This window comes from Myotis yumanensis, unplaced genomic scaffold (assembly GCF_028538775.1).
Source record: "Myotis yumanensis isolate MYYU_CA2020_CCGP unplaced genomic scaffold, mMyoYum1.0.hap1 SCAF_16, whole genome shotgun sequence".
Lineage (NCBI taxonomy): Eukaryota > Metazoa > Chordata > Mammalia > Chiroptera > Vespertilionidae > Myotis > Myotis yumanensis.
The window spans coordinates 1,593,991-1,615,365 of record NW_027223767.1 but is presented as its reverse complement, the minus strand read 5'-3'; the positions used below and the strand labels follow the sequence as shown (position 1 = coordinate 1,615,365).

At 65.4% G+C, this 21,375-nt stretch overlaps 1 protein-coding gene across 3 annotated transcripts; it reads left to right on the top strand.

Annotated features, from left to right (window-relative positions):
* The first annotated feature begins 587 nt into the window (after positions 1-587).
* Positions 588-20,417, top strand: SREBF1 (sterol regulatory element binding transcription factor 1). Of its 3 annotated transcripts, none has more exons than XM_070394953.1 (19): positions 588-772; positions 12,648-13,082; positions 13,421-13,593; positions 13,672-13,809; positions 13,903-14,124; positions 14,722-14,836; positions 15,060-15,274; positions 15,496-15,694; positions 15,824-16,002; positions 16,236-16,497; positions 16,579-16,745; positions 16,876-17,044; positions 17,448-17,556; positions 17,850-17,959; positions 18,076-18,208; positions 18,349-18,514; positions 18,913-19,113; positions 19,198-19,309; positions 19,725-20,038. In XM_070394953.1, the coding sequence occupies exons 1-19, from the start codon at positions 688-690 to the stop codon at positions 19,946-19,948; spliced, it is 3,414 nt and encodes a 1,137-aa protein (XP_070251054.1). In that variant the 5' UTR covers positions 588-687; the 3' UTR covers positions 19,949-20,038. The 3 variants fall into 3 exon arrangements, with proteins under 3 accessions (XP_070251054.1, XP_070251056.1, XP_070251055.1); XM_070394954.1 differs by lacking the exon at positions 588-772 and adding an exon at positions 11,160-11,401; XM_070394955.1 differs by lacking the exon at positions 19,198-19,309 and having other exon boundaries at positions 590-772; positions 19,725-20,417.
* The last annotated feature ends 958 nt before the right edge of the window (positions 20,418-21,375 follow it).

Below are 21,375 nucleotides of genomic sequence, written 5' to 3'. Positions count from 1 at the left end.
CAAGGCCGGCGCCAGAGAGCCCTGGGCCCGGCCCTGCCCTGTCCTGTGGAGCATGTGGTCCTGGGCAAGTTGGATCCTTAGGACGCTCTGGTCTTCCCGTCCTGGTATTGAGGTCAGGCCACCTGAAGGGGCTGGACTGGGCCAGCTGGCCCCAAGCCCCTCTGCCTCCCCTGCAGCCGATGAGGGAGGAGAGCAGATTAAGTCCCCCCAGGCCCCCTGGGGACCCGAGGAGACTGGGGAGCGGGTGGACCTGCCCCCAGCCCCCAGCCCCCAGCCCCCGGTCATCACCAAGGGCATCACTGAGGAAACCGAGGCACGGAGTGGTGACGCGGGGAGCTCTGTCGGATGGTCTGGTCCTAAAGACCCACATCTAGGAGGGAGGTTCTGGGCGTCCCGGCTGCCACTCAGCCTTTGCTCAATGCGGAGGGAACCGCTGCCCGCCGGGGGCTGCGCGGCCCGAGGGGCGCGGGCTGGGCGGGGGCCTGGCGGACGGACGCGGAGCCGGTCGCCGAGCCTCCAGGTGGGGCGGGGCCGCCAGGGGCGGGGCCTGCGCGCCAGCCCGCCCGCCGCCCGGGAGCCGCCGGGACCCGGAGTCCGAGGAGCTGCGCGGGGCCGGGCGCCGGGCCTGGGGGAGGCAGCGCTCGTGCGACAGCCGTGCCCGCCGGGCCGACCCGCGGCGACCGCGCCATGGACGAGCCGCCCTTCGCGGCCCTGGAGCGGGCGCTGGCCGAGCCCTGCGAGCTGGACGCGGCGCTGCTGACGGACATCGAAGGTGCGTCGGGGCGCGGAGCCGCGGGGCCGGCTTTCCCGGGCGGGGCGCCCCGCGTGTCCGGATGGGGCGGCTCGGGCCCTCGGGGTGCGCGGCCGGGACACGTGCGCCCTGGGCGTCCCGGGCCCCAGGCCGCGCGACCCGGGAGTCCTCAGCCCGGCGCTGGGGACCCGGCCTCGCGAGGCCCCGCCCGGTCCCCGTGACGTCGCGCGGGGTTACTGGCGGTCAGTCCCCGGGGCGAGAGTGCGCCCCGCGCGCCGTCCCCGCCCTGCGCCCTGCGCCCTGCGCCCTCCGCGGGCCGGCTCCGTGGTGGAGGCGCGCAGCCCTGTGGGTTCCAGTCCCGTCTCCGACCGGGACTCACACGGCTGGGCGCCGCCCTTGGGGCGCAGGAACCCCCGGAGCAGAACGGACACTGAGGGCTCGTTGCCCCTGGGGTGGAGCAGGGTGGGCCATTTGTACGGCGCCGGCCTCAGACCTTTTGGAGCGGACGGTGGGGCTGACGCTCTGGGCCAGCTGAGGAGGATGTTTCCATCCCGCGCCCCGCGGCGCAGGCCTGGCCAGGAGCTGGGGCCCCGCGGGGAGGGTGGGGAGGGGCCCGGGGGGCCGGGCCTGCGGGCCGGGAGGGCGGTGCACGATCTGGGTATTTGCATCTTTTAAAGCATCAGCGCTGCTTGTAGGAGAAGGGGTTTGGGGACCCGGGAGCAGCAGGTGCCTAGGAGGTTGTTGCTCACTTCGCCGGGCAAACGGAAGCTCCAGCAAATCGCCCTCCATGGTTGTGCGCAGGTTCAGCAGCTCTGGCCGAGTTGCACTTGGCTGATGGGGAAACTGAGGCCAACAGCTCAGGACTCTCACTCCCCACAACCTGGGTGGACGGGTCCTAGCTCCTGCTGCGCCCGGATCCGCAGCACAGTCGCATCCGCTGCTGCCTTGCTGCCCCTCAGGCCAGGCGGGCGGGCCCAGAGGGGAGCCCTGACCGCTGTCCCGGGGAGATCAAGCCCGACTGGACTCAGTCACGGCCCACAAGTGGGGCTCAGTGGGTGGAGCCTGGAGGGCGCTTTGACCAAGTGGCGCAGACCTGGGCTTTGGGGTCAGGACTTGAATCTAGACACAAGCCCTCTCACACCCTGATCCCCAGTTTCCCCCTCTGGATTCCAGTGCCTCCCTTCAAATCAGGGCAGGTGTGTCCGGTTACAGGTCTGGCACGGACCTTTCTTGTTGACTCATTTATAGAAACATTCTCCCCTGGACCCAAAGGCCAGGATTGGGCAGCCATTAGAGTGGGGGCAACTGGAGAGCAGGCGAGGCCCCTGCTCTAATCTGAGGGAAAAAGAACAACTGGCCTGTTGCTGGGGTGGACTCAGTCCCAGCACCGGTCTGGCTTGCCTGAGCTCAGGAGACACGAGACCCACTTCCAGTTGCTGGCCCTGCCGTGCAGAAACTCGTGGCCGTTTTCAGAACGTGGGCCCCCATCTTCTGGGGGGTGGGGGGCGGTGGAAAAAGAAGAGGCAGCCTCAGAGAGGCCTGGAGCCTTCCAGGCTGCAGACCTGCCCCACCTTCCCCTCCGCCTACGAGCCACCACGCTGTCCTGGTGCCACTGCCCAGAGCCACCACCGCTGGCCACGCCAGCAGGACTCCCCCCATTGGACGTAAGGGTTGCCACTGCAGCAGAACATTTCTTGTTTGCTATTCAGCCTTTTCTGCTTTTCCCCCAGTTTACACAGCTAAGTTCTTTGCATCGTAGAAAAATTAGAAAGCACAGGTGAGCAAAAGGAAGAAAACACAACCTTCCTTAAACCTGCTGCCACAGAGAAGCTGTTAGTCACGTGCGCCTATACAAGCTTTTTCGTACACTCTTGGTCCGCCTTTTGTTGGGGTATAATTTACCTATTGTAAGATTTACCCATTTTTAGTGTACAATTCAGCGAGTTTCAGTAAATTCGCCGAGTTGGGTGAGCATCCCCAGTTGGTTGAAGAACATTTTAATCTCCCCGCAAGGTCACGCTGCCTACGGACAGCTTTTCCTGGCCGCCAGCCCCGGGCAGCCACTCACTGGGACTTTAGAAATCGGAAGAGAGCTAGTCTAGAGAGAGGTGACTTGAGGGTGTGAAGGGCAGGGTCTCCAGGTCCCCTGACAGGAACAAGGTTGAGAAGTGGGTCAGGCAGTGCCAGGACGTGGGGTGGACCAGGCCAAGAACGCAGGGGAAGTGTTGGCAGGTGGTTGGAGCAGGGCTTGGGTTACTTGTCATAAGCTTCCTCTGGTGGCTGGGGTGGAGGGGCATAACACAGTAGGGAGTTAGCTGAGCACCTACTGTGTGCCAGGCACTATGCTGACGGTCGAGTCCTCCCGACAACCCCGAGTGGATAGACTTCGGATCTTCCTGTAGGTGAGTGCCTTGAGGCACAGCCAGAACATGGCAGAGCCGGGATTCAGACCCAGGCCGGGCTCCTAAGAGTGGGGTTAGGGGTGGGGAGAGTGGGCAATAGAGCAGGAAACCCAAGAGGGTGCTCCGTGTGGGGTTGTGCTGGGGCCTGGGTCAGAGAGGTGTCAGAGGCCGCAAGGCCACCTCCCTCTCCCAGCCCAGAGTGGCCTTGGTGTCATGAGACTCAGGTCTGGCACCAGCCACGGGCCTCGAGCCCCGCCCTGCCGGCCAAGCCCTCTGTCATGTGACTGGTCTCGGCCCAGCTGCAGAGGCCTGTGTGCTGTGGGTCAGCTCTGCCCTGGCGACAGTTCCTTGAGCTCCTTCTCCCCGGCCTCTGCTCGTGCTCTGTGCTTTGGGGTGCCCAGCGGCCGTGGGCAGAGGGACTTGAGTGCCGCTACACGTGTTTGGACCAGTTGATTGATCAGATCTTCACAGGCTGCGCAAATGGAGATGAGTGCTAGTCAGGCCTCAGCCACCAGGGCGGCTCTGGCTGAGGGTCCCCCGAGGCTCTGGTTTGCCCAGAGCCTTTGGTGGCGCACGTCTGCTCCGCGTGCCTCTGTGTGTCACACCCCGGCCGGACAAGCTAGTGTGCCTTTCTGTCCCATCCCCTCCACCCCTCCCGGCAGTGCTCTCTGGAGCTCTCTCGGCCCTGGGGTCCCTCCCAAGGTGCCTAAACCAACACAGGGAGCCTTGCCGCCCAGGCCCAGCCCATGTGTGGCTGACTGTTCCGGATTCAGGCCAGCCCTGGTGCTGAGGACAGTGGGGGCCACACTGCCATCTGGCACCTCACCCACCATAGCTTGTGCCCACCTCTCTCCCTGGTGCCTCTACACACAGCCCCTTGAGAAAACACTTGAGACTGCCTCCTGCCCAGCTCCCAGCTCCAGGCACATAATTCCTCAGTTCCCAAACCACCCATGGCTCCCAGTGCCCCCGAGGCAAAATTCCTGAGCCAGCATGGCCTGTAAGGCGTGAGCGTGCCCTCTGGTGCCCTGTCATCCAGCGCTGCCCCTGCCTCCCGCTCCCCCTGCTGTGGTGCGGCGCCCTCCACAGGCAGCGCCTTGCTATCTCTCCTCGGGAGAGTGCCTGCCTCTGAGCTGCAGGGCCTCCCTGGGAGGCAGGAGGTAGAGGCTGTACGATGTTCTGCCCCTGAGCCCTGATGCCTCTGGGTGGACAGGGCTGGGGCACAGAAAGAAGCATGCTGGGAGTGGGTCCAGCAGACAGGCCGACGGGTGGCTGGGAGTTACCTCCTGCTCAGGGTCACCTCACTGAACAGAAACATCCTGCGTGACCTGGTCAGCCCCAGGCAGGGGTCACTGTCGGGCAGAAGCCTGGGACCTGGACTTTCCGCACCAACAGCTGCAGCCCAGCTGGGAGAGGCTGCGGGCTGAGGAAGTGTCTCTGGCCTTGCCTTCCGTCAGGCACAGGTCCTGTGGACGCGCACGCTGACCCGGGGACTGACTGGGGGCTGCTGGGAAGGGGGTCTTTGAGTTTGGTTCCGATGTGTGAGCCCCACCCTGGGTTTGGGGTTTGGTTGGATGTGGACAGGGCTGGGAGAGTTTGTAGCTTCGAGAGGCCCACTCTGGCCAGGAACCCTGCTGAACACCCCCCAGCTGACACCCAGCTTTCTCCAGTGAGCCTGCCCCTCCAGTCACACCTCAGGCCTGCCCTTCAGGGCTCCGAGGCCCCCATGTTCCTGCTGCTGCAAGGTTGGGGGTCCAGAGGTCTTTCAGTTCGGTCCGTTGTATGGCCACGGCGAAGTAGCCTAACAGGTCTGACCTTCAGGTTCTCCGTGGGGCACTGGGAGTCCTGATAATCGAGCTTCTTGGAGTTGTGGCCAGTATACAGCACATAGCAGACCCTCAACCAGTTATCATTTAGAGGACTTAACCAGGACCTGGCACTCAATACATTTAGTTAAACAAACGATAGCAGTGATTTCCCAAGGAGCCTGGGTTGAAAGTTTCTAGGATGTTCTGGGCTATGGTTCCAAGCTCTGAGCATCCATCACTCGGGGATTCTGGGTTTCTGAGTGGCTGGTCAAGGCCAGTGGGGGCCTCCCAGCTCCTCCCCACACCTTACCCTGAGGAGTAAGCCCCCTGTCCTTAAAGGGAAAGAGACTGAGCTGGGAGGAACCTTAGAAATGCCCTGTTGTCACTTCCTCACTCCGTACAGATGAGGAACAGGGGCCTTAGACGCTTGCCTCACCACAGTGCCCCTGCCCCCCAGCCTGGGCGTCCAGCCAGCGGAGGGGGTGGAGGAGCTAGGGACCCAGCGCGTTTTGGAAATGCAAATGAGAGCACCTGCGGGGGTGGGGGGGGGCACTAAACACAGCTCTGGGGACTGAACAAAACCCCGAAAGTAGTCGCCCTGGCTGGTTTTTCCCAGTGGGTAGAGCATCGACCTGCGGACTGAAGGGTCCTGGGTTGATCCCGGTTGGCCAGTTGCAGGCTCCGTCCCCAGTGGGGGGCGAGCAGGAGGCAGCCGATCAGTGATTCTCTCTCATCATTGATGTTTCTATCTCTCTCTCCCTCTCCCTTCCTCTGAAATCAATACAAACATATTTTTTAAAAAAGCAAAAACAACCAAAGTAAATGCAAACAATAAAACCCCATATGCTTGGGATGCAGAGAGGAAGTGGGACACGTCGCCTGGAGGCTGCAGTGAGCAGCCTCAGACCAAACCCACTCACGTCTAAAACGCTGCGGGAAGCAGCCCGAGGAGAGGAGCAGATGACTGACCTAAAGACGGCAGTGGCTCAGGTGGGAGCACTGGCTCAGGCGGGAGCAGTGGCTCAGACGGGAGCAGCACTGGCTCAGGCGGGAGCAGCACTGGCTCAGGAGGGAGCAGCGGCTCAGAGGGAGCAGCGGCTCAGGCGGGAGCAGTGGCTCAGGCGGGAGCAGTGGCTCAGGCGGGAGCAGTGGCTCAGAGGGAGCAGTGGCTCAGGCGGGAGCAGCAGTGGCTCAGGCGGGAGCAGTGGCTCAGGCGGGAGCAGCGGCTCAGAGGGAGCACTGGCTCAGGCGGGAGCAGCACTGGCTCAGGTGGGAGCAGCGGCTCAGAGGGAGCAGTGGCTCAGGCGGGAGCAGTGGCTCAGAGGGAGCAGCACTGGCTCAGGCGGGAGCAGCACTGGCTCAGGCGGGAGCAGCGGCTCAGGCGGGAGCAGCACTGGCTCAGGCGGGAGCACTGGCTCAGGCGGGAACAGTGGCTCAGGCGGGAGCAGTGGCTCAGGCGGGAGCAGTGGCTCAGAGGGAGCAGCACTGGCTCAGGCGGGAGCAGCACTGGCTCAGGCGGGAGCAGCGGCTCAGGCGGGAGCAGCGGCTCAGGCGGGAGCAGCGGCTCGGGCGGGAGCAGTGGCTCGGGCGGGAGCAGCACTGGCTCGGGCGGGAGCAGTGGCTCAGACGGGAGCACTGGCTCAGGCGGGAGCAGTGGCTCAGGCGGGAGCAGCACTGGCTCAGGTGGGAGCAGCGGCTCAGAGGGAGCAGTGGCTCAGGCGGGAGCAGTGGCTCAGGCGGGAGCAGTGGCTCAGAGGGAGCAGCACTGGCTCAGGTGGGAGCAGCACTGGCTCAGGCGGGAGCAGCGGCTCAGGCGGGAGCAGCGGCTCAGGCGGGAGCAGCGGCTCAGGCGGGAGCACTGGCTCAGGCGGGAGCAGTGGCTCAGGCGGGAGCAGTGGCTCAGGCGGGAGCACTGGCTCAGGCGGGAGCAGCACTGGCTCAGGCGGGAACAGCGGCTCAGGCGGGAGCAGCACTGGCTCAGGCGGGAGCAGCACTGGCTCAGGCGGGAGCAGTGGCTCAGACGGGAGCAGTGGCTCAGACGGGAGCAGCACTGGCTCAGGCGGGAGCAGCGGCTCGGGCGGGAGCAGCACTGGCTCAGGCGGGAGCAGCGGCTCAGAGGGAGCAGCACTGGCTCAGGCAGGAGCACTGGCTCAGACAGGAGCAGCTCTGGCTCAGCAGTAGAGGACCACCCTCCGAAATGCCACTGCCTCAGGCCCGCGGGTTGGTTTTCAGCTGCCGTCATCAGCATGTGCTGAGCCACACTAGGACCCTGTGTGGGAATCGGTGCCGGGCGGCATCTTGTATCACGCCCAGCGCACAGGTCAGGCCCAGGGTCCCTTGAGCTGGTGTATGGAGTGGCACCGATGAGGGAGGGTCTCTGAAGTTTTAGAGCAGGAATCGGAGGTTGCCAGGTGGACAAAGGATAGTGACGAGGGCACCCCCTGGCAGAGGGAAGAGTCCGGCAAATGCCCGGTGGCACTGAATAGCACGATGGGTTCAGAAAACGAGGGTGAGGTTCAGCTGGCGCTGGGCAGAGGGGCCCGGTGCGGAGAGCAGCCACGGGCGCGGGCAGCCCCTGCCGCCTGGCTTGCTCCTCGGCTCAGCCCGGTGCTGAGAGCTATGGGGGTACAGCTGGTGCAGGCCGTGGCCTTCCTCTCGGAGGGCGTCTCCTGGGGGCTGGGCAGGGAGGCCGCGCGCCCAGCCTTAGAGAGCCGTGTGCTGCTTTCCTGCGGAGACAGTGCCGGCAAGTCAGGCAGGAGTCGGGGCTCCGGGGCAGCGGGGCTGGCGGGGTGGGTTCTAGGGCTGGGCGCCTGGGTCTGTGCCCAGATTCTCCACGTGGCAGCTGTGGTACCTGGCACGTGGCTGCCCTCTGAGTCTTAGTTTCCTCATCATCTACAGGGCCCACTGCATCCAGGAAAAGCCAGCGCCCGCTCGCACCCCTGGGCAGCCCGTGCCCTGAGGACTGAGCCGCTGACCTGAGTCCTCGGGATGGTGAGGCAGTGCTGGTGGGAGCCCAGGGCAGCCCCGCTCCCTGCAGTATTGGGGAGCGCCCACCCGGCCCTGCACCCTCCGTCCAGGAGGCAGAGGTGACCGCTGGGGCCCGAGCTGCCTCAGGTCTCCGCATGGGAGGCTGCTTTATGCTGTTGCGCATGCGTCACGCGGTGCCACCTCGCGATCTGGGCTGCACAGGACAGTGTGCAGATCCCTTTCCTGCCTGTGCCCTGGAGGACTGGCGACCTTGCAGGTGACGGGCAGCTGGGGTTGGAATCCCAGCTCCTCGCTGCCTCCCTGACCTCCACCCTCACACCCGCTACAGCCACACTGGCCTCCTGTCGGCACGACTTGCACCCACCCCAGGGCATTTGCACTTGCTGTTCCATCTGCCCAGGACACCCTCCCTCCCTGTGGCCCACTCCCTCGCTTTACTTGGGGTCACTTCCTCAGAGAGGCCTGCCCTGCCTGCGGCATCCCCAGTGGCCCTTCACACTCTACCCTGCCTCAGTTTCTTCCTGTGCTCATCACCCTGCACCCGCCTTCCTCCATGGACCTGCAAACTGTCCATCTCCCCCGATGAGGGAAGGCCTTCGGGCGGCGTCCCCGTATCTTCAGTGCCTGGCACGGGCCTGACACACAGCAGACACAGGGAAGGACAGTAGTTGTTACCAGATACAGATCTGGGCTTCCTGAACCAGGCCACGTCACAGAGGTGGTGAGCCTCCTGTCCTGGGAGGCATGTAAGCAGAGTTTGGGATTTGAGCCCTCATGCAGGTTGGATGGGCTGTAGGCTTCTGTGATAGTCATAGCTGGGCTTCTGCAAGTTTATGGTCTGGGGCCTCCCAGGGTTTCTATTGTGGCCTCACAGAATAAACAGGCCAGAGAATAAAAGGCTGACCCACATCTGCCTTCAGAGGGAGGCTTGAAGGCAGAGCAGGGAGGGAGGGGTTTCAGGTTTCCTGTTGGGCCCTGATAGAATCAGGGCAGAAGAGGAGGAAGGAGAGGAAAAAGGAGGGATTCAGGCTGGAGGAGGAGGCAGGGAAGGTGAGATATGGGGGGGGCGGGGGCTACTGAGGCTCTGAGTCTGCACCTCCTTCTCTTCCCCTAAGTTCCGAGGGTGCGTGCAGGAGCCTCTGTGCCTTTGAGCCTGCCTTCCTGCAGGAGGCCCAGTGCTCCGAGGGCTCAAGGTTGCTGCACAGTTTGGGAGCTGGCAGCCTCCTGGGTGCACTGTCCTGGCTCCCAGAGGCGGGCCAGGTGAGGCGGGAGAGGAGCGGCCTTAAACTGCGCACCCCGCTGCCTCTCCTGCCTCGCCCTGAACTCTCCAAACGGATATGGGTTTCCAACTTGACCATCCGTGCCCCGCTCACCATCTGCCAGGGCCAGACCATCCCTGCTGCAGAGGCACTAGCCTTTGTGGGTGGCGGTGCTTCCCACACTTGCTCTCAGAGTCTCCTCTGGAGACCAGGGGCGGGGCGGGGCGACCTGCCCAGGATCACACAGCAAGTGAGGGGGTCTGCCCGTGGCTGTATCTGGGGGGGGTGGGGGGTGGGGGCTATGGGGCTGGCTCTCAAATTGGCACCAGCTCCGCAGAGATTGGCCAGCAGGTCTAGCTCCAGGGAAGAGTGAGATGGGGCAGGGCGGGCACGGGTTCAGAGCTGGCCGGCCTCCCCGTGGCCTCGTGGCCCCCAGGCCCCCAGGCCCCGTCTCCCCGAGTCCTCCCTTAGCCTGAGTCCTTTCCCAGGCCAGCCCTCCTCTGGGAGGGCCCCTGAGCGCGGTCCCCAGAGCCGAGCACAAAGGTGTGAGAAAGGGAAAACAAAACAAGGCAAGAAACTGGTAAAGAGGACGGGGCAGGAGAGTGAGGGCTGGACGCGGGACCCAGTGAGGACAGAACGGCCCTGCGAGGGGCGCCATGCCCAGCTGCCTGGGTGTGTGCTTTTGAGTGAGGGAGAGCGGAGCACAGGCAGGGGAGGGGGAAGGGAGGGGAGGGGGAGCATGCTGCTGGCCTTGGCCCCCCGCACGGCCATGCGAGGGCTGGGTATGCGTGAGGCGGCGAGGTGAGGTCGAGTTTCCTCATGGAGGCTCCTGGAGAGGCTCTAGCCCCAGCACCACCTGCCCTGTCGCCATGCTGCCTGCCCAGGGTGGCCCCCTCCAAATTGGCAGGAGCCCGGGAGCAGGAGGGCTGGGCCGGGGCTGCAGCTGGAGGCTGACCAGGCCTTGCGGTGGCTGCACTGCTGGCCAGGCTCTGTTCATCTGTTCAACTCTGACCTCGCACAGAGAGAGATGGGCCTAGGTACCCCCTCAAGGACCCCCAGAGCCTGTCACCCTGGGCTGACACCCTGCCCTCCTCACCTGTCATAGGGACCCTCCAGTGCATGAATCAGGCCTTCCCTGGACTGCTCGGGGGCTAGGAGACTTTGGGGGACACAGAAGACTTCACTGACCACACACACACACACACACTCACCCCTCCCAGACCCAGCAGGTCCCTCTGTGCAGGGGCGTTTGTGTGGGGTCAGGAGCCGCAGTGTTCTCTGGGTGTGCATCTGGGGCCGGGGTGTCCTCACTCGGAACCCCTGGAAGGGGAGGTCCCACTTGGGCCTCACTTAAGCGCGACCGTATCTCCTTTCCTTCTTTCCTGCCAAGGTCGTGGTTGTCCCAGTCTCTAGAGCAGCGGTTCTCAACCTGTGGGTCGCGACCCCTTTGGGGGTCGAACGACCCTTTCACAGGGGTCACCTAAGACCATCGGAAAACACATCTATAATTATATATTGTTTTTGTGATTAATCACTATGCTTTAATTATGTTCCATTTGTAACAATGAGAATACATCCTGCATATCAGATATTTACATGACGATTCATAACAGTAGCAAAATTACAGTTATGAAGTAGCAACGAAAGTAATTTTATGGTTGGGGTCACCACAACATGAGGAGCTGTATTAAAGGGTCGCGGCATCAGGAAGGTTAAGAACCGCTGGTCTAGAGGGTGAAACAGGCTTGGCGGGGTGGAGGCCTGTGGGGTGTCAGGGAGCCTGGTTTCCAGCCCGGACCTCGGGGTGCTGGGTGACGCCTGCCCGCGCCCGCCGGCCTATCAGAGTCGGTAAGGGCCTGGGCGCTGGCGCTGGCGCTGGGCCCGCCGCGGTGGCCGCCAGTAACCCCGGCGCCCAGCGGGTGAAGGGCGGGTGCCCGCGGGTAACCCCGGCCCCGCTGAGTCGCGGGGTGAAACCTGAAGCGGAGCCGCGGTCGGGATGGGCGGGGCAGGGGCGGGACCCGGAGGCGGAGGCGCAGCCGCTGATTGGCCGCGCCCGCTCACCCCATGCCCGGCGGCGGCGGGAGGGCGGCGGGAGGGCGGCGGGCGGCCGCGAGCGCAGCGCCGCGCAGGTGACAGGTGCAGGAGACCCGGCCTGGGCGCCCGGGGCGCGGAGCATGGACTGCACGTTCGAAGGTATTTCCAGGACCCTCGTGACCGGCCCGCGCCTCCCGCGGCCGCCAGACACGATCGGAAACGCCGCCGGCTCCGGGGCGGGCGCCCTCCAGCCCCAGGAGGGGACCCTCGGCCGCCCGCGCGCCCATCCCGGCCTTTGGGGCGAGGGCGCCGCCCGCCCAGGATGGTCTTTCTGTCGCGGCGCGAGCGCTGGGTGCCTCGCCCCAACCCCATCCTGGGTCCCGCCCGCTTTCCTTTGGGGCCTCAGTTTCCCCGTCTGTCAAGGAGGCGCAGTGAGGTCGGTGAGGGATGGGGGAGCCTGCAAGGGACAGTGTGTGATGACCCTCACAGCCTCGGGGCCCACAACGTGTGTCTATTTGGGGGGCTCAGCGGCAGCCCATCTCGCTCTGTTGGAGGCCTTAGGGAGCCCCCGCAGTAACCTGGGCCTGGGCACCTGCAGGAGGAAGGAGCGAGGCAGCCTGAGGGCAGCTGTGCCAGCTGCCAGCTGCGAGGCCTGGGGTCCCCTCCCTTCCCTTCCCCTCCGGGTGTGGCCAAGGGATGAGGCCACAGGCCAGGAGGGAGGCCCAGGCCCTGGCCCACCTCACCGCAGTGTGGACGGCCCGAGAGCTCAGGCTGAGGGTCTCAGGGGCTTTGGGGGCCCCAGGGTTGTGCTCATGGGTCCTGCAGGGAACTTGGACCCAGTGGGTAGCTGCCCATAGTGGGTGAGAGGGCCCCGGGCGGACCCAGCCAGCCTGTTGCTCCCCAGCTGGGGGAGAGGGTGTCCCATCTGTGCAGGAGGAGGCGTCAGGTCAGACACTGTTACTGTCATGGAGGGAAACCAAGCCCAGACCAGGGTCCCAGCGTGCTCGTACGGCAGGGCTTGGGCTTTGCCCGGAACATGCGGACACTCGCTGGGCACGTGGGCGGCAGCTGCCTCTGCTCTGAGCTGTCTGTCGGATGGAGGGAGGGGTGGTGAGGGCCGCTCTGCAGTCTGCAGCCTCGGGCCCAGGTCCCCGTTCTGTCTCAGCAGAGTGTGGGCTGAGTTCAGGGGCCTCAGGGCCTGGCCGTGCGTCGCCCCGACTGCCCGTGGTGCAGCGACTTTCTGATAAGGGGAGGCACCACTACTGCTTCTGTCATGGGTGCCTGGGAGCACGGCCCATGGGGTGCACTGCCTTCACACGGCAGCCGTGTGGATGGGGCGTGCACAGGTGTGACGTTCTGCCCGCGCCAGCCCCGCTCCTGTCCTCATGTCTCTTCTCCTCCCCAGACATGCTCCAGCTCCTCAGCAACCAAGACGCGGACTTTCCAGGCCTGTTCGACCCGCCCTACGCTGGGGGCGGAGCGGCGGGCGCAGACCCCGCGAGTCCCGAAGCCCGCTCCCCTGACAGCTCCTCTCCACCACATGCCTCTATGAGCTCCCCACTGGAAGGCTTTCTGGGGGGGCCCAAGGCCATCCCCCCACTGTTGTCCCCTCCCCAGCCTGCGCCCGCATTGAAGATGTACCCACCTGGGCCTGCCTTCTCCCCCGGGCCTGGGATCAAGGAGGAGCCAGTGCCACTGACCATTCTGCAGCCCCCCACCCCACAACCCCTGCCAGGGGCCCTCCCGCCCCAGAGCTTTCGGGCCTCAGCCCCCCTGCAGCTCAGCTCGAGCCCCAGCCCTGTGCCCGGCTATTCCAGCCCGGCCGGAGGCTTTTCCACAGGTGAGGGCGTGGGAGGGAGGGGAGCAGGGCCGGGGGCGGATCGCTGCGGTGTGGGTGTCGGTAGAGGATTTGCAGGGGGAGACGTGGGTGGTCTCAGCACTGGGTTCGGTTGGGTTAATAAGCTTTGCCTCTCACTCTGCTGGGCGTCACTTCACCGCCGCCTTCCAGACTCACCTGCCCGGCGGGCGAGCACCTTCACTCGGAGCCCAGCAGGGGCGCTGGGGAGGAAACAGGCCACAGAGTAATGACTCGTCCACGGTCACACAGTGACCGGCCCTGAGGCAGGGCGGAGAGTGGGTCAGAGCAGCTGGTCCCCACAGCCCCGACTATTTCTGCAGGGACCCCTCCAGGGAGCACCCCACAGCCTCTGCCTGGCTCGCCAGGTGGCCCGCCAGTCTCCTTGCACGCCCAGGTCCAGAGTGCAGCTCCCCAGCCACTGTTGACAGCCACAGCCCCCACCACAGTGGCCCCTGGAACAGCCACTGTGACCTCCCAGATCCAGCAGGTCCCGGTAAGGGGTTTGGCCGGGCGTTGGGGGTGGCAGCTTCTGGCCCAGGCACAGTTGAGAGCGGAGGCCTCCCTGTCGCAGGTCCTGCTGCAGCCCCACTTCATCAAGGCCGACTCGCTGCTCCTGACGGCCGTGAAGGCAGACCTGGGAGCCCCTGCGAAGGCGGCGGGTGTTGGCTCCCTGGCCGCTGGCACGGCTGTGCAGACCGGGCCCTTGCAGGTGGGTGGCATGGGCAGGGCAGAAGGGTAGTGGGTCTACACACGCAGGCCCTCCTGGTAACCCCTGCCTGGCTACCCCTGCCTGGCTCCGCAGACCCTGGTGAGTGGCGGGGCCATCCTGGCGACAGTGCCGCTGGTCGTGGACGCTGACAAGCTGCCCATCAGCCGGCTGGTGGCCAGTGGGAAGGCCCTGGGTGCGGCCCAGAGCCGCGGCGAGAAGCGGACAGCCCACAATGCGATTGAGAAGCGCTACCGCTCCTCCATCAATGACAAGATCATCGAGCTCAAGGACCTGGTGGTGGGCGCTGAGGCGAAGGTGCCAGCACAGGCAGAGGGCGCTCGGGAGGGAGGCTGCTGGGGGAGGAGGAGGACTGGGCCTGACTGGGGCGTCAGTCTGCTGGTCTGGCCACTTTATTTATTCAGCTAAACGTTGTGGGGGCTCCCTGTGCCCCGGGGCTATTCTAAGCACCAGGGATAAAGAGAACAGACACAAAACCCTCCTGTCGAGGAGCTGATGTCCTAGTTGGGATGACAATAAATGAGAGATGAGTGGCGGGTAGACGGCCCCAATGGCTCACGTTACGCAGGGAGAGGACTGGGAGGTGCCAACGAGAATCAGGTCAGGAAAAGCCTCACCAAGTGTCAGGTGTAAGGCAGGGACTTGGGGGTGAGGGAGTGAGCCATGAAGGTGGCAATAATGCTGCTACCAGCGGTTAGTGAGGCACTGTTGTGGCATTTTACATACTAACCCTCATGCCCCTCCTGTGAGGTTGGGTGCACCAGGGGAGGAGCATTCCATGTAGCAGGAACAGCCAGTGCAAAGGCCCTGGGGCAGCTGTCCCACCAGCAGCCCCACCCCCTGCTCAGGTGCCCACCTGCCAGGCCTGACTGGCCACTGTGCTGTCTCCTGCAGCTGAATAAATCTGCTGTCCTGCGCAAGGCCATTGACTACATTCGCTTTCTACAGCAGAGCAACCAGAAACTCAAGCAGGAAAACTTGAGTCTGCGTGCTGCTGCGCATAAAAGCAGTGAGTCCTGGCCTCTCAGGGCCCCTCGCTCTGGCCCTGCCCCACCCCGTCTTGCCTTAAGCTCTGACCCTACAAGGACCCTAGGCCCTTAGCTTCTCTTTTCCCCTAAATTAGCCCTCAGAAGCTAGGCCAGCTCCCAGTTCCCTCCCCCAGGGCCCTAAGTTGATGTGGGTGGGGCGGGGTCTCTACCTTAACCCCCACCCCGCTCCTCTCCTGCCTGTAGAACCTCTGAGGGACCTGGTGTCAGCCTGTGGCGGTGGAGGAGACGCCGACGTGCCCATGGAGGGCATAAAGCCTGAGGTGGACACGCTGAGCCCACCGCCGTCAGATGCAGGCTCGCCCTCCCGGAGCAGCCCGCTGTCCCTCGGGAGCAAGGGCGGCGGCGGCGGCAGCAGCAGTGACTCGGAGCCCGACAGCCCTGTCTTCGAGGACAGCCAGGTGGGGCCTGCGGGGTGGCCCCTGCCTGGCTCCCAGCGATACCCTCTGACCCCAGGACTGGGTCAGAAGAAGCCCAACATGTCCCACCTCCCATTTTATAGAGAGAAAGCCTGAGGCCCGGGCACATGGGGTCCCCTAGTGAGGGTGGGAAGAGCGCTGTCCCTCCTGCCCCAGCCACGCTCCCCAGACCCTCCGCGGTCCTCACCCTGCCCACCCCGCAGGCGAAGCCGGAGCCACCGCCCGCCCACAGCCGGGGCCTGCTGGACCGCTCCCGCCTGGCCCTGTGCGTGCTCCTCTTCCTCTGTCTCTCCTGCAACCCTTTGGCCTCCCTGCTGGGCGGCTGGGCTCTCCCTGGCCGCTTGGATACCACCAGCACCCACCAGGGCTCTGGGCGCAGCGTGCTGGGCACTGAGGACAGAGGTAGGACAGGCTGGCATGGGTGTCTTCGGCAGTTGGGGGGGGAGGACCCTGGGGATGCAGACTCTAGGCCTGTGGGCTTGGGCTCTGCGTGCCTTGGGAGCTCTGCCCCCAGCCTCTATCTGCCCGCAGAGGGCCCTGGCTGGGCGCCGCGGCTGCTGCCCCCACTGGTCTGGCTGACTAATGGGCTGCTGGCGCTGGGCTCCTTGGCACTTCTCTTTGTCTATGGAGAGCCAGTCACGCGGCCCCACTCGGGCCCCGCCGTGCACTTCTGGAGGCACCGCAAGCAGGCGGACCTGGACCTGGCCAGGGTAAGGGCTGCCCGGAACGGGGTGGGCACTGGCATTACCCACTCCTCCCTGCCCTCCGGGCGGGCCAGGAACCTAGCCTGTCCTCTCCGCTCTTGTCCGCTGCTCAGTCTACCCCTGACCCTCGGGGCCCAGCTCAGCGCTGCGGGGACCCCAGCTGGAGGGACCTTCAGAGCTGGAGGGATGTCGTGCTCAGGGCGCTCTGACCTGGCTTCACCGGGAAACCTTATTCCCAGGGGGACTGCGCCCAGGCCTCCCAGCAGCTGCAGCTGGCCCTCCGGGCACTGGGCCGGCCCCTGCCCACCTGCCCCCTGGACCTGGCCTGCAGCCTGCTCTGGAACCTCCTCCGCCACCTGCTGCAGCGGCTCTGGCTGGGCCGTTGGCTGGCGGGCCAGGCTGGGGGTCTGCAGAGGGACTGCGCTCTGCAGGCCGATGCCCGCGCCAGTGCCCGAGACGCGGCCCTGGTCTACCACAGGCTGCACCAGCTGCACGCCACGGGTACGGTGGGCAAGGAGCTGGGCTGGGGGCTCCTACCACCTTTGCACCACACCCCAGCCTCATGCCCTGTCCGCTTCCCAGGGAAGTACACCGGCGGGCGCCTCACTGCTGCCAACCTGGTGCTGAGCGCACTGAACCTGGCGGAATGTGCGGGGGACGCCGTGTCTGCGGCCACGCTGGCTGAGATCTACGTGGCCGCTGCGCTGACTGTGAAGACCCACCTCCCGCGGGCCTTGCACTTCCTGACAGTGAGTGGGTGGGGCTGGGTGCAGGGGGAAGGGGGGGCTGGCAGCTCTGACCGGCTCCCGGGGGGCTGCACAGGATGAGGCCCGCGGGCACTGCCCGGGGCAGAGTGACAGCCCACCTCCTTCCCCACAGCGCTTCTTCCTGAGCAGTGCCCGCCAGGCCTGCCTGGCACAGAGTGGCACAGTGCCCATTGCCCTGCAGTGGCTCTGCCACCCTGTGGGCCACCGTTTCTTCGTGGATGGGGACTGGGCCGTGTGCAGCCCCCCGAGGGAGAGTCTGTACAGCTCGGCCGGGAACCCAGGTGCCCTCCCCGCCCCCCCGGCCCCGCCCTCCTCAGCCTTTGTTCACTGCCATTCCCTAGCCTCCTGCCGCGTCCCTGTCCCTGCATCTCGGGTGTCCCTGGCCACCCCGCCCGTTCCCTGGCTATCTGTTGTTGCTCTGGGGCTGGTCTCTCAGGCCTCTTCAGAAGGAAACGAGTGGGGTGTGGGGCAGGTGGCGAATGTGGGCGGTGACCTGTGCGGGAGGGCAGAGCAGGTGAGGGAGCTCAGGGAGCTGGCTCCACCGGCCCAGGGAGGTGATGCTGTCGAAGGCCAGGGCCAGGGCATTTATCCACCCACTTACCGTCCCAGAGCCAAGCCCCGTGTGCCCAGGAGGGGGGAATGTGGAGGCAAGGCAGTTCCCCACTCACCCGCTCCTCCCCACAGTGGACCCCTTGGCCCAGGTGACCCAGCTGTTCCGAGAACACCTCTTGGAGCAAGCACTGAATTGTGTGGCCCAGCCCAGCCCCAGCCCTGCACCAGCTGACGGGGACAGGTGAGTGTCCCGCCTCACCCCCCCAGGAGGCAGGAGCCCTCCACTGTGTGGTCTGGGAATGGCTACGTCTGGGGGCTTGTGGAGGCGGCCAGAGCAGGTGACTGTCCACTCACCATGGTGGCCTCCGGTGGGTCTCAGCTCCTCTCCGGGCGTGTTTCCCACCAGCCGGGCAGGAGGTGATAGTGACACTCAGAGCCAGGACAGCAGGCTGTGTGGGGGGAGGGGTGAAAGGCCAGTGCCCTCCGGACACCCGGGGCCTGGCCGCCTGCCCTAACACCAGTCTCCCACCACAGGGAGTTCTCGGATGCCCTGGGGTACCTCCAGCTGCTGCACAGCTGCTCTGATGCGGCCGGGGCCCCGGCGTGCAGCTTCTCCGTGGGCTCCAGCATGGCCACCACCACCGGTGAGCCCTGGCCCTGCCCCGTGCCTGCCCACCCAGCCCCTGCTACACAGCAGGGCGGCCTCCGGTGCAGGGGGGCCATTTCAGGGACGCTCCCATCTGCACCCCTGCTCCCTCAGGCACAGACCCGGTGGCCAAGTGGTGGGCCTCGCTGACGGCTGTGGTGACACACTGGCTGCGGCGGGACGAGGAGGCTGCGGCGCGGCTGTACCCACTGGTGGAGCGCCTGCCCCGCGCCCTGCAGGAGTCCGAGTGAGTGCCGGCCAGCCCCCAGCCCTGTTCTGTGCGGTGGGGATCGCCACGGTCTTTGCCATGAAGCTGGAACCAGGGTGGGGGGGCTCTGAGGACCCGCGCCTGCTCTGACCCCCAGTTCTCCGCCCTGGCCCCCACAGGAGACCCTTGCCCAGGGCAGCTCTGCTCTCCTTCAAGGCTGCCCGGGCCCTGCTGGGCCACAGGAAGACCGAGGCCAGCCCGGCCAGCCTTGCCCTCTGTGAGAAGGCCAGTGGGTACCTGCAGGACAGCCTGGCCACCACCACAGCCGGCAGCTCCATTGACAAGGTGAGGGGCGGGGCCAGGGCCCTGCGGGTCTGCGGGTGGCGGCCTTTCCACTCCTTGGCCATCCCCTCCGGGCTGCAGAAGAGGGGGTAGCCCAAAGGAGCAGGACTGGGGGCCCAGCGGGCTTTGCTGCCTGGCTAAGGCTTGGGTCCAGGGGACAGTGGTTACCCGTGTTTAGCCTCGGGTTCCCGCCCGCTGAGGGCTGGGTGCGCAGTTGGCAGGCGGTGGGCGTGGGGCCTGGAGAGCGGGCGGCCCCGAGGTGCATTGCTGTTGCATTGCATGTGTGAGGTGGGTGCAGTGCCTCGGCAGTGCAGCCCGGAGCCGGCCCCTGGCACCGCAGGCCCCCCCCTCCCCTCCCAGGGCTGGAGCCCCCATGACCCTGCCCTGCCCGCCACCCCCAGGCCATGCAGTTGCTCCTGTGTGACCTGCTCCTTGGCGCGCGCACCAGCCTGTGGCTGAGGCAGCAGCCGTCAGCACCAGCCCAGGCCTCGCAGGGCCCGGGCAGCGGAGCCCAGGCCTCAGCCCTCGAGCTGCGTGGCTTCCAGCGGGACCTGAGCGGCCTGAGGCGCCTGGCACAGAGCTTCCAGCCTGCCATGCGGAGGGTGAGTGCCCGGGCGGCACAGGAAGCAGCTGGTGGGAGAGGGGGCCTGGCCTGAACCCCGACTCACCCGGCCCCTCCTGCCCAGGTGTTCCTGCATGAGGCCACGGCCCGGCTGATGGCGGGGGCCAGCCCCACGCGGACGCAGCAGCTCCTGGACCGCAGTCTGAGGAAGAGGGCAGGTGCCTGCGGCAAAGGCGGTGAGAGGGGCAGCCTTTAGGGGGGCGGGCCTTTAGGGGGCGGGTCTTTAGGGGCGGGGCCTTTAGGGGGTGGGGGCCTTTAGGGGCGGGGGCCTTTAGGGGGGCGGGGGCCTTTAGGGGGCGAGGCCTTTAGGGGGGTGGGGACCTTTAGGGAGGTGGGGGCCTTTAGGGGGGCGGGGGCCTTTAGGGGGCGGGGGTGGGGGCGCTGGGCCAGCCTCATCCTCTCGCCCAGGCGAGGAGCAGCCTGGACCGGGTGTGTCTGAGAAATGCAGTGCGCCACTGTGGGGTGCGCGACTGTGCCCATGTGCCTCTGAGTCTGTTCTGCGCTCGGCCCAGAGGGTCTGAGGCTCCCGGAGGCCTGGGACGGGGCGGGCAGGGCGGCGCCCTGATCGGCTCTGCGCTGTGTCCGGTGCAGGCGCCGCGGAGGTGGAGCTGCGCCCCCGGCGGGAGCACGCCGAGGCCCTGCTGCTGGCCTCCTGCTGCCTGCCGCCCTGCCTGCTGGCGGTGCCCGGGCAGCGCGTGGGCATGCTGGCCGAGGCGGAGCGCATGCTCGAGAAGCTCGGGGACCGCCGGCTGCTGCACGACTGCCAGCAGATGCTCATGCGCCTGGGCGGCGGGACCACCGTCACCTCCAGCTAGACCCCCCCACGGCCCGTGTGAAGGGCCTTGTTGCCCTTGGGCTGTGTCGCGGCTGGAGCCTCGCAGGCTAACGGCAGCGCCAGAGACCCCAGTGCCGACCATGCACGCAGGGGCCGCACTGCATCGGCAGGAGATGGGGACGAAGGGGACATCCTTGGGAGCTTTTCCTCTTGACCTGGGAGGCCCGAGGGAGCGGGACCCCGACACCCCCTGCCCACTCGCCAACCCTAGGCACCGAGGCCGGGATGGTGCTGGCCTCTGGTGGCCGGTCGGGGAATTGCAGGAGCCGGTCGGGTCTGTCGCCGCTGCTCTGCGGGCACCCGGTGGAGGGAAAAGGGGGCATGTCCCTTAGCTGAGGGGTCGATGGCTTTCCTGGCCTCTGAGGCTCAAGTGTTACTTTGCCATTTATAAACTTTATTTTCATAGGTTGAGAAGTTTTGTACAGAATAAACAATGAAATTATTTATAATCTGGGTTTTGTTTCTTTGGGGAGGGTGTGTGCTTCCGCGGTGCCGACCAGAGGGGTCCGGGGTCTCCCCCCGACGTAGGCCTGGACCCCACTGACCTCTGGGCCACGCCCACTCCCAGGTGGCATGGACGACAGCTCAGTGTCCTTGAGGATCTGCTGACAAATCTACAAGCCAGTCCCCCTGAATGTCTGGGGAGCGCCCACCTTTCCCCGTCATCCAGGCACCTGCGGGGCCTGCAGCCTTTGCCCTGGCTGCGGGCGGTGTTAATTCGGCGGCAGGGCCTTGCGTTCTGGTCCTGAGAAACAGCCGGAAGCCCCGGCTCCGCTGGCGCCCTGAGCTTCCCTCCACACCCACCTGCTCCTCCAGCCCGGCCGGCCCGGCCCGGCGGATCTGCTCCGAACCCACGGGCTGCAGACTTCCAAAACAATCGTATCTTTATTGACTTTTTTCTGAATGCAATGACTGTTTTTTACTCTTAAGGAAAATAAACATCTTTTAGAAACAGCTCGATACACACAATCTTCAGTGTGAAGCAATATACTAATAAGAACACTAGTCTTAACATTTACAGTCTTCATATATATTATATATATGTATATGTATACATATATATACACTATATAACGAGGCCAGATATAATACACACGTTTACCATTTTACAGTCTATGTACAGGAAGTTGCTAGGTGCCCCGGTCTGGGGCTGCCTCAGGCCTATTGAAGCACGGACAGAGCTGAGGGCAGGGGGCCCAGGGGCTGGCCTGGGCTGGGGGGCCGCTCGGGACAGGCGCCCTCGCTGTGCCCCCCGGGGCCTGTGCTGAGGCGTGCGCGACGAGGCAGCGACACACGGAGAAGCGAGCATGTTCCCCACATATGTACATTCTATGCAACATCGAGGGAGGGTACACAGGTTTGCACACAGATCCAGGCTGCTCTGCTGTGGGCGGGTGGGTGCTGCGG

Excerpts from the sequence above, each read along its gene's own strand:
- SREBF1 (XM_070394955.1), top strand. The coding sequence starts at position 688 with ATGGACGAGCCGCCCTTCGCGGCCCTGGAGCGGGCGCTGGCCGAGCCC. Across the intron at positions 13,594-13,671 it reads CCCAGATCCAGCAGGTCCCG|GTCCTGCTGCAGCCCCACTT; the intron begins GTAAGGGGTTTG and ends TCCCTGTCGCAG. Across the intron at positions 15,275-15,495 it reads CTGTCTTCGAGGACAGCCAG|GCGAAGCCGGAGCCACCGCC; the intron begins GTGGGGCCTGCG and ends CCCACCCCGCAG.